Source organism: Coregonus lavaretus, assembly GCF_964263955.1.
Source record: "Coregonus lavaretus genome assembly, chromosome: 7".
NCBI lineage: Eukaryota > Metazoa > Chordata > Actinopteri > Salmoniformes > Salmonidae > Coregonus > Coregonus lavaretus.
Genome location: NC_139994.1, coordinates 30,218,175 through 30,232,198, shown reverse-complemented (window position 1 = coordinate 30,232,198; position 14,024 = coordinate 30,218,175). Strand labels below are relative to the sequence as shown.

General features: G+C 44.7%; 2 protein-coding genes across 2 annotated transcripts; one reads left to right on the top strand and one right to left on the bottom strand.

Annotated features, from left to right (window-relative positions):
- The first annotated feature begins 692 nt into the window (after positions 1 to 692).
- LOC311132063 (large ribosomal subunit protein uL5-like) lies at positions 693 to 3,171 on the top strand. Its single transcript, XM_084165230.1, has 6 exons — positions 693 to 765; positions 1,506 to 1,656; positions 1,788 to 1,894; positions 2,241 to 2,372; positions 2,509 to 2,619; positions 3,094 to 3,171. The coding sequence occupies exons 1-6, from the start codon at positions 760 to 762 to the stop codon at positions 3,121 to 3,123; spliced, it is 537 nt and encodes a 178-aa protein (XP_084021356.1). The 5' UTR covers positions 693 to 759; the 3' UTR covers positions 3,124 to 3,171.
- Positions 3,172 to 6,764: 3,593 nt separating this feature from the next.
- Positions 6,765 to 9,635, bottom strand: LOC311132056 (kelch-like protein 31; the record flags this gene model as incomplete). Its single annotated transcript, XM_084165224.1, has 5 exons — positions 6,765 to 7,551; positions 7,749 to 7,924; positions 8,089 to 8,388; positions 8,705 to 9,051; positions 9,197 to 9,635. The coding sequence occupies 5 exons, from the start codon at positions 9,633 to 9,635 to the stop codon at positions 6,765 to 6,767; spliced, it is 2,049 nt and encodes a 682-aa protein (XP_084021350.1).
- Between the last annotated feature and the right edge of the window lie 4,389 nt (positions 9,636 to 14,024).

The window sequence follows — 14,024 nt, the reverse complement described above, 5'->3', positions numbered from 1 at the left end:
GTTTATACTTGCGTACTATTGTTTGTACAGATGAACGTGGTACCTTCAGGCGTTTGGAAATTGCTCCCAAGGAGGAACCAGACTTGTGGAGGTCTACAATTTCTTTCTTTGGCGGTGACGTAGTGTCCCCATGAGTGACAGAACACTGAGCCAATCAACCCCTGCGCTCCGTATTTTCCGCTGGCTGCCCCACCACCACAGAAAGCACTGAGCTAGGCTGAAACACCTGCATTTTGGAGCTGCCTTACTCAAGAAAGCAAAAAAGAGACCATGTTTGCATGCGGCTTTATTACCTCAATGTTTTTTTTTATTTTTTTTTTACATTGTTTGCAAACTGATATGTGACACATATTTTTAATCTCAGCCCCCTTCCCCGCAGGAGGCCTTTTGCCTTTTGGTAGGCCGTCATTGTAATTAAGAATTTGTTCTTAACTGACTTGCCTAGTTAAATAAAGGTTAAATAAAAAATATCAAAATAATGCCTAAAAAACATGCAAAAAAAAACTGAATACATTTTCCACTTATTCTTACATAATTTTGCTTTAAATAAACCTTTTTCTTGTGTTCTTGAATCTAAATATTCTTACATAAGCGCAATTTAATACTGATATGTACAGTTTTACTGTACTTTATTATTGAATTTGAGCGCCTATGGAACCTTCCTTAAAATGCATGATTTTACTTGGGGTTCATTTATTTGAACACTTCCCTATAAATACGCTGGGCCGGAAACGTGTCGTCCTCTTCTAGTGATCAAACATGGCGGTGAGTGCAAGTTTTACGTATAAGGAGGCGAGATTTCGCGGTTTACCATTTAAATCCACAATCATCAGCGTTATACGGCCATTAACTCAGAATTTTTATAGACAGATATGAGTAGTTTCATGTGCAGTATTGAAACAAAGTTATATTAAGGGCAAAATATTATGTCATTGATTTTAATTGAAGCATCTGTTAGGGCTAGCGACATGGCTGTTGCAGTCGATTTCTCTCCCCGAATACGTTTCTCAGTACTTTGTTACAGTTGACGCAACATGGGTAAAAGTCACCATGCGAACAGTGTGAAAATATTGTTAACCTTCAAGAAATTACAACATTGACTGCAACATTGTAAATATGATACCTGCAAGCTAGCTAGCAGTAGCCGGGGATATGCCATAGGATATGTACAGGCATGTCCGTGTGGCAGGAATCAGTGGTTACTTAGCCATGAAGTTAAAGGACACCTTGAAACATGTTTTTGAATAGATTTAAGTCAGTGTAAACACGTATGGCTGTTTGGAAACTGCCTAAATATGGCCAGTTGGGTGTCTATTGACATTGACCAGGATGTATTAGTTAGGTAGTTAGTTATAATCAACATGTTTCTATGTTGGCAGCTAACTAGCTACCCGGCCTGGCTTCAGAGCAAACAGCTGATATAGCTAGCTAAACATACGTTTCGTTATTAGATTTTGTAAATGTTAACCTTCCAGCCTCCTAATGCCAGCGTTTTATTTCAACAGGAACAGGGCGAGAAAAAGGAGAACCCCATGCGTGAGCTTCGCATCAGCAAGCTCTGTATGAACATCTGTGTTGGGGAGAGTGGCGACAGATTGACCCGTGCTGCTAAGGTGCTTGAGCAGCTCACAGGCCAGACCCCCGTCTTCTCCAAGGGTAGGTATCCTAAATCTGAATTGTTTGTGATAATCTGTGGCGGGGTGTTTGATGGGTACCTCTTCGAATGACACATTGTCACTGGAAAATGGTTGTGTTTAATGAGTCATCCTCCCCATGTACCCCCTCAGCCCGCTACACTGTGCGATCCTTCGGTATCCGCAGAAATGAAAAGATTGCTGTCCACTGTACTGTCCGTGGAGCTAAGGCTGAGGAGATCCTGGAAAAGGGACTCAAGGTGAGCTTTCAATTTTATTTGACACTGTCCATTACTACACCTATTTATTACAAACACTGCATGAAATGTTTTGGAATGTGGCTTTGATGACCTTGCAAAACTCTTAATCGCCATTCATTTTTCAAGGGAATGTTTCTGACACCTTTTAGTGTAGTGGTAATATTTGCTGCTGTTAGTAGCTTTCTAGAGTTCTACATATGGTTAAATTGTATCACTCGTGTTCAACATCAACCAATGGTGTTTCGGCAAGGGGTCAACTTTGACCATTGTCCACATGGTTAGGAATGTATTTAGGCATGTTGCTTAATGTTGCCCCTGCTTATTGGTATAACACTTCCTTCCAAAGGTGCGTGAGTACGAGTTGAGGAAGAACAACTTCTCCGACACTGGCAACTTCGGCTTTGGCATCCAGGAACACATTGATCTGGGAATCAAGTACGACCCCAGCATCGGTATCTATGGACTGGACTTCTACGTCGTGAGTGGCTTCACATGCTTTAGAATGCTTTTTAAATAAAGCTTGGTTTTGATTTTACTTGCCAGTTGTGTTACGATAGTATTTACATGTCTTCTAAACTGAACCACGCTCTTTCTCTCACTCCTTTTGTTGTCAGGTTATGGGCAGACCTGGTTTCAGCATCGCTGGCAAGAAGCAGAAAACGGGCCGCATCGGTTTCAGGCACCGCATCCGCAAAGAGGAAGCCATGCGCTGGTTCCAGCAGAAGGTGTGGCTCAGTAAAAAAATAAAAATATCTGACTGTAATGGTTTGAATGGTTTCTCTTATACAGGGGTAGGCTATCATACCTGCAAATGACTGTTGTGGATGCAGACTATTTGCTGTGTGCTGCCAACCAAAATATCAAGGGTTTTACACCGACTGTCTGTACCTAGTATCCCAGTTGGATTATATCCGCTGTTCTGAGGACCACATGAACTCTTCAATGTTGACTTTGATCATTTTGAATCGGCTGTTACTGTTTGGCTGGAATAAAAGCATGCACTCAGTGCCCCTATGCAGGTATGATTGCCTACCGCTGCTTGAAAGCTTTTGGTAGAGAACTCTGCTGACTCGTGTTGTGTAGTAAGGCTGAATGACCTGTGTAATATTTAAAAAATGGACAGCTTGTCTTGTGTGGAGCTTGTGAGTAGACTTCTTTGCTAAGCAGCTAATTGTTGTCTTTCTTTTTTCTTTCTCCAGTATGACGGTATCATCCTCCCCGGGAAGTAAAGGACCTCCATTGACCTTGTTTATAACTAATAAAATGGTAAAAGACCAGTTTTTGGTCCTGTGGTCATTGAAGTGATATGAATCCTATGCTGAATAGTTTTATTTTTCTTAAGTAACCCACATTTAGTTCAATTATGCATAATAGGAAATGGTTGGCAGTAACTTGACTCAAAGGACAGACTACAGTAATGTGTGTGTAGATTCTGGAAAGAATGGAGCTTGCTGCTTTCAAGCACAAATATTAGTATGTATTTCTCATGGTATCCTGATTTTGAGAGCAGAGGGTCTGTATTGAGAAGCTTTTTCTTCTGAAGCTCACATTGTAACTATACCTATAGGATGCTATAAAAGGGGAAAATAATATAAATTCAGAATACATGATGGAGAAAATGTACATTTGATTTTGAGTGATTTGCCTAATGTGTACTTTTGGGCTGAATTGTCTACTTTCCTAAATGCAGCCAGTTGTATTGAACGGTTTGTATGCAGTACTTGGTGTTTCATTCTTCTGCCACATGATGGCAATATTGGCACTTAAAATGACAAGTCTGGTTGAAGTGAGTTACCTGATACTATTTTTGGAGGTCGCATGGCTTTGATTACGCTAATTTAAGCAGCTGTCTTGTATCTCTTCAGAATGTCATTGGGAAGGTGTCGGAGACGAGTTGGTGCAAGCATAGGGGTTATTTATGGTTCCAAACCCAGAGTGATTTCATGCTACTTCATCTGAGTTGGCTGTTTTTATAGAAAAATGTGACTGGACAATGCAGAAAGTGTTTCCTGGACAACGTAACCGCTTTTAAGTTACCTGTGAGGAGTGAAGTTCATTGAAATAAGACGGATCCCTTAGGTCAGTTTGGCTTTATTCAGTGAAACCCTAGGGTTCCATTGCCTCTGGCACCGCTTGTCTGGATAGACAATGGCTGTTCACACAGGCAGGCCATTTCTGATATTTTTCCACTAATTGGGCAAAAGATCTGAATTGGGCTGCCTGTGTAAATGCAAAAAGCACCAACACACTTTCCCTGTGCCAGCTCACTTCTCAGTAAGACTTATACAGAGGGATTTCTCAAATTAAATAAGCCTAATTAGCATGCAGTTACATTATGGTCGAGTCCTCATTTACCTAACCCCTATTTCTGCTAGGCAGGTTCCCATCTATGGGAGTTTCACTGATTCCTGGTAGCTTGGCATTGTATCGCCTGGATGGAGATGGCAGAGGTTGACTCTGATATAGCATAAACACAGGTGAGCTGGAACCCATGGACTAGATACAAAACATGACCTGAGCCAAATCTTTAAACGGACACTCATTTAATTTCTGAATCAAAGAAAAAGACCTGTGACTAGGTCAGGGACACAGTTTGCTGGGCCATCGCCCTGTCAGACATTCTCTGTGTTCGTCAGTGGATGACATTGTAATCATGTCATTTTGACCTCTAACCTTGTCCACCTATACTTCAGCAGTCACTGCAACACTCACTTTATTGCACTTACAGTGGGGGAAAAAAGTATTTAGTCAGCCACCAATTGTGCAAATTCTCCCACTTAAAAATATGAGAGAGGCCTGTAATTTTCATCATAGGTACACGTCAACTATGACTGACAAATTGAGCATTTTTTTTCCAGAAAATCACATTGTAGGATTTTTAATGAATTTATTTGCAAATTATGGTGGAAAATAAGTATTTGGTCACCTACAAACAAGCAAGATTTCTGGCTCTCACAGACCTGTAACTTCTTTAAGAGGCTCCTCTGTCCTCCACTCGTTACCTGTATTAATGGCACCTGTTTGATATTGTTATCAGTATAAAAGACACCTGTCCACAACCTCAAACAGTCACACTCCAAACTCCACTATGGCCAAGACCAAAGAGCTGTCAAAGGACACCAGAAACAAAATTGTAGACCTGCACCAGGCTGGGAAGACTGAATCTGCAATAGGTAAGCAGCTTGGTTTGAAGAAATCAACTGTGGGAGCAATTATTAGGAAATGGAAGACATACAAGACCACTGATAATCTCCCTCGATCTGGGGCTCCACGCAAGATCTCACCCCGTGGGGTCAAAATGATCACAAGAACGGTGAGCAAAAATCCCAGAACCACACGGGGGGACCTAGTGAATGACCTGCTGGGACCAAAGTAACAAAGCCTACCATCAGTAACACACTACGCCGCCAGGGACTCAAATCCTGCAGTGCCAGACGTGTCCCCCTGCTTAAGCCAGTACATGTCCAGGCCCGTCTGAAGTTTGCTAGAGTGCATTTGGATGATCCAGAAGAGGATTGGGAGAATGTCATATGGTCAGATGAAACCAAAATATAACTTTTTGGTAAAAACTCAACTCGTCGTGTTTGGAGGACAAAGAATGCTGTTGCATCTAAAGAACACCATACCTACTGTGAAGCATGGGGGTGGAAACATCATGCTTTGGGGCTGTTTTTCTGCAAAGGGACCAGGACGACTGATCCGTGTAAAGGAAAGAATGAATGGGGCCATGTATCGTGAGATTTTGAGTGAAAACCTCCTTCCATCAGCAAGGGCATTGAAGATTAAACGTGGCTGGGTCTTTCAGCATGACAATGATCCCAAACACACCGCCCGGGCAACGAAGGAGGGGCTTCGTATGAAGCATTTCAAGGTCCTGGAGTGGCCTAGCCAGTCTCCAGATCTCAACCCCATAGAAAATCTTTGGAGGGAGTTGAAAGTCTGTGTTGCCCAGCGACAGCCCCAAAACATCACTGCTCTAGAGGAGATCTGCATGGGGGAATGGGCCAAAATACCAGCAACAGTGTGTGAAAACCTTGTGAAGACTTACAGAAAACATTTGACCTGTGTCATTGCCAACAAAGGGTATATAGCAAAGTATTGAGAAACTTTTGTTATTGACCAAATACTTATTTTCCACCATAATTTGCAAATTCATTAAAATTCCTACAATGTGATTTTCTAGAATTTTTTTTCTCATTTTGTCTGTCATAGTTGACGTGTACCTATGATGAAAATTACAGGCCTCTCATCTTTTTAAGTGGGAGAACTTGCACAATTGGTGGCTGACTAAATACTTTTTTTCCCCAATGTATATGTTTAAATACTGTATGATAAATAAAAAATCTGAGCTAATACAGACTTTACAGTACTGTTATAAATATAGATTATTTTAACTGATTCTATTTAATGAGAAATGTTTAAAGTTTTGCTGAAAATCATATTCCAATATTTGTCATAAGATTGTATGGCTTCATGTATAACACCCAGACACTATCATTCACTCCAGAATGTACACACTCTTGCAACCATGCACACACGTAATCACCACAGTTCTAACATGTTCCACATTACTAACTGCAATACATATTGTACACATACTGCAAATTGATTTAATTTAGTCATATTCACATTCAACAACCACATAGGCCCCATTTTATTGAACTCCCTAATGTACTGTTATCATACCACTAAAAGAGTTAATAATTATTCACTCTTCCTTCCATCTTTCATTTTCCTTCCTTTCCTGCTCTGTTCCTCTATCTACAGCTCTCTTCTCTCCTCCACCTCTCTATCACTCCTCCCTTCCATCTTCCTTCTCTCTCCCTTTTTTTTAATTTTTTTATTTTTTTAAATTTTTTAAATCTCGCTCTCAGGCAGTGATGGGCTGTGGGGCCTCACTGCTCTTTCTCTGTGGCTGTAGCTGCTCCTCCTTGGTTGCTGGGGTGTTGTGGTGCTGTTGCCTGCGGGGGGCGTGGCGGGGTGGGAGGGTCAGGGTGCAGCAGGACACACCCACAGTGGCCTCGGGCAGATTCTCCGCCATGGACCAGCTGTCGGTTGCTGGGGTATACTTCTGCACAGCCGCCTTGTAGCGCTTCTCGGCCTCGTTCCAGCCACCCAGCAGGTACAGCTGTTCCCCGAGCGGTGACAGGCCTGCTGTGCTCACGCCCAGGGGCAGGGGGGAGGCCCGGCTCCACTCACCGTTCTCCGGGGAGAACACCTCCATGGACAGGACGTCCACACGGTCTCCGCTGGGGCCCAGCTGGCTACCACCCACCACGTACACCTTCCCTCCCAAGGTGGAGGAGCAGTGCCAGCCTCGGGGTGTCTCCAGGCTGGCCTTCTCACTCCAACTGTCCGTCTCAATGTTGTAGCAGGCCACGGAGCGAGAGTAGGCGCAGTTGATGTAGCCGCCGGTCACCAGGATGTCTCCGGAGGGCAGCACGGCGCTGGCGTGGCAGCAGCGTGGCACCTCCATGGGCGTCTTGAGCTGCCAGGTGTTGGAGGAGGGCAGGTAGCTCTCGGTGGTGGCCAGCAGGCCCTCCACGTTGCGGCCGCCAATGGCGTACAGGCGCCCGCTGGTGGCCACCAGGCTGAAGTGGGTGCGGCGCTGGCGCATGCTAGCCAGATGCAGCCACGTGTTGAAGCGAGGGTCGTACCTGAGGAGCAAGAGATTAACAGTGTTGAGTCAGAATATACATTTGTCTAAAGTGAAATGAAATCTACACATAATCAAGGAACACTCAAGTATGCTTTACTGCCTTGTTATATTTACGGTATGTTAAGGTCTGGACCTGGTCAGTGACCTTTCTCATGTGTGGGTGTTTGCTCATAGATATACAGGATATCCATGTACCTGCTGAGGGTGCTGACAGCGTGCTTGGCCTGGTTTCGTGCATCGTTCTGATCCTCTCCTCCGGCCACGTACAGGAAGCCATCCATCACAGCCACACACTGGTTGAAGCTCTTAGCGGGCAGCTGGGATAGGTGGCGCCAGGTGGCCACACCCTCACGTGGGTCTCTCCACAGCACCTGGAAGGGAATCATACGTCAACAACTTAGCACTTCTCATTTTGGATAAGACTGTTGAATCATGGTGATTGGTGAAACAGTAGTCTTCTAAAATGTTGGTTTACTTCATCATGTCTTTGACCTCTGCCTAACGTTTAGCCCCCCACCAGATCCCCCACACTCACCACTCTGCTCAGTGCCCGCTCTGTGATGGAGGGACGCCCCCCAACAGTCAGCAGGGTGGACTGTCCGCCACGCACCTGCGTGCGACGAGACTGCAGCGTGTTCTGTTGGTGGGGTAGCAGGTGGTAGTTCATGGCGTCCACCAGCAAGCGGTGGCAGTGAGGGTCCATCATCATCCTCGCCACGGGCTGGATCTCGCTGACCAGCTCGCTGGCGGGGATGGTCTCAAAGCGCACGTGGGACAGCAGCTCGGTGGCGTGCACCTGGCGCTTGGGGTCGAAGTCCAGCCACTTCATGGCCAACTGTGGTTGAATGAAACCAGAACTATACTTAGAATCCTATTCGATTCGGTTTATAAATACCGCTCCCTCTCTGCTTCCTTGCTAAGTCTCTCATCCCTACTGGTATTGTGTATTAATAACCATACATATAGTGAGTTATACTGACTGAGTATTTCTATTCACAGTAGGATGTAAAATAGCCTGGCAAGTGTCCGTGTACTAGGGTCATGTGGCTATATCATGTCCTTAACAGCTGGTCTGAGGCTGGATTTAGGTTTCGATCAAAATGGCTGTAGTTGGGGGTAGGGAATGAGGAAACATGGTGAGCTGAGCTGACCTGGAAGGCGGTGACTTCAGATGGCAGAAGCAGGCTGTCCTCCTGGAGGAAGGCTGTGATCTGTTCCAGGGTCAGCTGGTTGAACAGGGGTGTCTCGGTGAACGCGACAAAGTTCTCCAGCACAAAGCGGCGGGCTGCGTCGCGCACGGGAATCAGGCCGTAGGCGGCGGAGATGTTCCACACGTACACGCACGTCTGCACGTTCATCTCAGCCAGCAGGAAGTCCATGCACATCTGGAGCAGCTGGGGGATCTGGAGGGTGGCAGCAGCTGACACAGTACAGCCGATGGTGTACAGGGACATGTGGACGCGGCCCAGGTAGGCAAAGGTGATCACGTTGGCCAGGCCTGGGAATAGGTGGACAACATCATCACTTTATTCATGTGTTTTTGTCTATTAATGCGGATTTCACAAATATGTTTCCAAACAAGACTGTTCCTGCCTTTAATAAATATCAGCTATAGATGCTAGGTGGTTTAGTTTGAAACCTACCGAGGGGGGAGAGTGAGGGCAGCTCTAGACGCTTCATTCCAGGGTCCTTGGCCAGGACCTCCCGGAAGTACTGGCTGACGGAAGAAATGACCAGTTTGTGCACGTCGAAGGCCTTGGTCTTACAGGCCAGCTCCAGGTCGGTGAGGAAGCGCTCCTGGCGCATGCGGCTCAGCTCCTCCAGCAGGGCATTGCCGTGGAGGGGGCGGGTAACCTCACAGCCCAGACCCAGGCCCTTTTCTCCGGGCTTGATGATGGGAGGGGGCAGTGGGAGGTTGAGGTGGTTGAGCTGCACGATATCCAGTGCGGCCATCTCCTCGATCTTCTTCACGCCCTCCACCACCACCACTCCTCCTGCCATCTGAGTGGTAACAGTGGTCACCTGGGTGACAACTGGCTCCATGGCAATCTTTGTACGATTGGCCTTCTTCTTGGGGGCCATGGCGACAGCTACTTTGACAGTTGGGTTTAAAGATTTTGGTTCTCGAGTGCTGACTGAAGCACTGAGGGATGAGGACTCCAACGGACCAACTAATCAACAAATTGACAAAACAGACTTTTTACTGAGTGTGATAAGGTGGACTTTCTTCACTGACAAACACCCACTGTAACACTGAGTGACTGACACACTGACTGGCTGTTGGACTAGCTATGTGTTCTCTACTGCTGACAGAAGGGGAACACAAGACGAATAGATTGACGGACACCGGTGTGTAAGGGTGGTGGGTAGGTGGGGTTGGTCAGTTTCAGTGCGACAGCACACGGGACCTGAAAAATTGAAGAGAAAAAGCACTAAGTATCACAACATCAGAGAAAAAGACCATGGCAACACAGTAACAACATATACTCTTTATCTCTCTCTCTGTCACAGACGGAGTCTAAAAAAAGAGGGGTTGTGATTGACAGCTGCAGGTTTCTAGGGGTGCTTCGGGTCAGGTTTATGGTTTATTGCAGCCAGAGATACATGTGCTTGTATTCATACTCATACACAGACTCCCACTATATTTCAGCAACAGAACAACTGGGAATCTTATTCATGTTTTAAATGGCCCTATATAAAAACGTGAGAAATTTGAGGGGAGTTTTAGAAGGACATTTGAAAAATATTCAGTATGATCCTCAATAGTCCCTTAGTTTTGTATAAACGTTGCTTATACGCATGCTGGTTATACAAGTTTCAAAGTGTCTCAATCATAATGACAAACTAAGCACACACTTGGAACACATACTTGGAAAAATACACACATCTCACTAGCTCAACATCCATGGCAACTTCAATCACAGATACACAGGCGCGCTCATGTCACCTAAAAATACACTAAGGGCAAAGCGAGCATAGCGGTGCCCCTGCCCCTTGGATTACTACCCAGTAAACCCCCTCTCTGGTTCCACACCCCATACCTGCCCCTCATCATATCCTCCCAGTGATTTGACTCACTATACCCAAATTACTCGCTTATCACTTTGTAAACAAACAAAGAAGGACACGCTGTGACTGTGGCCTTTATAGATATAAAACTCTGATCTCTTGCCTCCCCGATACAGGATAGAGTCCTGGCCCAGTTGCCATGGACAAGAGTATTCCACCCCATTCGCTATGACAACAGGACAGGCATGTACAAATATAATCCCTTTAGTGACTGTAACAGATCCTTTGTATTCAGAGGCAATACAAAGGATCACAGGCAATAAAAAGGATCATAGGGGGACAACTTAATCATGACTCGTCCTTTGATTACAAGGGTACAGCGTCATTATCATCAACATTAGAGGACCAAAACCTGGAAATGCTGCTGCTACTCTGTCCTTGTTTTACTCTTATTATTATCTATCCTGATGCCTAGTCACTTTACCCTGCCTTCATGTAAATATCTACAGTGAGCGAAAAAAGTATTTGATCCCCTGCTGATTTTGTACGTTTGTCCACTGACAAACAAATGATCAGTCTATAATTTTAATGGTAGGTTTATTTGAACAGTGAGAGACAGAATAACAACTAAAAAATCCAGAAAAACGCATGTCAAAAATGTTATAAATTGATTTGCATTTTAATGAGGGAAATAAGTATTTGACCCCCTCTCAATCAGAAAGATTTCTGGCTCCCAGGTGTCTTTTATACAGGTAACGAGCTGAGATTAGGAGCACACTCTTAAAGGGAGTTTGTTACCTGTATAAAAGACACCTGTCCACAGAAGCAATCAGTCAATCAGATTCCAAACTCTCCAACATGGCCAAGACCAAAGAGCTCTCCAAGGATGTCAGGGGCAAGATTGTAGACCTACACAAGGCTGGAATGGGCTACAAGACCATCGCCAAGCAGCTTGGTGAGAAGGTGACAACAGTTGGTGCGAAAGGACATTTGTTCTCTCTCAAAAACCAAATCAGATAGGCTAAATGGAGATTTTTCACTCCATGTTGCTTATGATCTCAGTAAACAGAATACCTTTCCATGGCCAGAGCCATAGTATAACAGCATGTCGGAGTGCAGGTGCTTTCCACCACATGTTATGAAAAGACATACATGGAGATCCTGTCGGAGATTGACCCTCAGCCAAGGCTATTATGTCCAGACTGTTGTTTACAGATCACCCACAAAAGCAGTGAATATGGGTCACCAATCATCCTTGACCTATTAGTGGTGTAAGGTCCCGTGTAGCTCAGTTGGTAGAGCATGGCGTTTGCAACGCCAGGGTTGTGGGTTCGTTTCCCACGGGGGGCCAGTATGAAAATGTATGCACTCACTAACTGTAAGTCGCTCTGGATAAGAGCGTCTGCTAAATGACTAAAATGTAAATGTAAAATGTGTACATTTGCTCAATGTACTATGCTATATGAAGTACCAGTTTTAATAAATAGATGTGGTGCTATTGTTGGTTCCCGTGATGACGTCTGATGTTGTGCTATTGTTGTGTCTATTTGCCATGGGGCGCCCACTATGGGGGATGACACAGCAGCTGTGACCAACCTTGGTTCCAGATATTTGTGAGGATTAATGTGCTATGTGAAGGTTATTTTTAATTTGATGTAATCACGTGACATTGTTAGCTACATTGCTAGAACCTTGCTGAATATTCTAAGACCTTTGCCAATGTCTTCATTTGGTGGTCAGGTTCTTGTCCACCAGCAGAGAAGATTTAAGAAAGTGGTCTCAGAAATATCAGGTTCTTTCTTAGATAAGCAGCCTCAACTTTTGTTGCCTGGCCGGTCAACAATTTAAGTCAAATTGTCAGGGATCACTTCCCCCAATCATTCCAATAATTCTCATCCCACTGGGGGCACACTGGTTGAATCAACGTTGTTTCCATGTAATTTCATTGAAATGACATGGAATAGACGTTGAATTGATGTCTGTGCACAGTGGAATCTCTGGTGTGGACCAGCTATAGGTCAGTAATGGTAGGCTATAATTTCGGCACCCAGAACAAATCTTGCGTAAGCGGTGGCCTCTGGCCATCTACTCGATTTTGTATAGTCTGTCACAAGATATGAGTAGTGGTACAGTACATCACTGGTCACTGCTGTTTCATCTCTTTTGGGATGTGTTGCGACATCCAACTAGGTGGCTACTCACACCCTCCCTTTGGCATGTAACTAACTCCCAGTGTCAGCTCTTTCTCATATAACACCAACAACAGCTGCTGTTCTGTCCCCCTCTCCACAGCCCAGTCACAAGCATCGTCCACTGCACTGACCGGGGATATTTGAAAACATCAAGTTCAGAGAGGATGAGTAGGAGGGGAGGGAGAGAGGCAGAGAATCAAATACAGTATGCATGTGAATCTTTGTAAAAATTATATAAGCTAGTTGAGGTCTGAGGCAAAGCTTATTGTTGGGAGGTTGTGGTGTACATCTGCCTTGCTTGCTGTTTGGGGTTTTAGGCTGGGTTTCTGTATAGCACTTTGTGACATCTGCTGATGTAAAAAGGGCTTTATAAATAAATGTGATTGAGTGTACTTCTCAAATGTGTATTGGAGTATCCGAGTGTGCCATAACCTCCATACTGCAAGTATGTCTTTGCCGAGGATGATGAGGGTCAGAATTGGTAGGAAAACAGCACAATAATGTGGAAGAAAGATGAACTACCAGATCCTATGAAAAACATCATATGGGGTAGGTTAGGAACAGAGAGAACAGCTTATGACACTAAAGCAAAAGGAGGACAGAAATGAAAAGGGCATGAACATAAGGAAAATAGCAGAGATGGATCAAAGTCGACGGGAAAGATATTGGAACGTGGCAGAGGTAGCTGAGTAGGTGACACCGTGACAAAACAAACACAAAGCCAGGAAGAATGATCATTAGCACTAACACCACCTGCTGTTTACCAGTGTTGATGCAAAATCTCAAAGGCCAGAACTCACTGGCATGCAGGAGCTCTGTACAGGACACAATGCCATCATGCGTCCAACTCCTACCTCCCCCAGTGTCAGAATTCCTATGCCTATCTCCAGAGATTATTTATAGATGCTGAGCAACACTCTGTGCCTTTGAGGCTAGAGCTGGAATGAGTTAACCCCCCCCCCGCCCCCCTCAAGTAGGCTATCACTCGTATCCTGATTTCAACTGGCCTCGCATTAAATGTGTGTGAGTGTGAGTGAAATAGAATGCAACTGCAGATTCTACATAGTGTATAGTTGATGCTAGAATGAATGTGTTTACATCGATTATTTTAGGTGATGAAATGTGTGAAAAGGTTCTTATTTGGGTATGTCTTTCATGCAAATATCTGCACACTTGTATTTTGTGTTATTGGCGATGGTTAAGTTGTAAAGTTCTGGTGAAATACAAGAGCGCAGCAGTGCAACTTCTAATGTCAACATATTACATATTA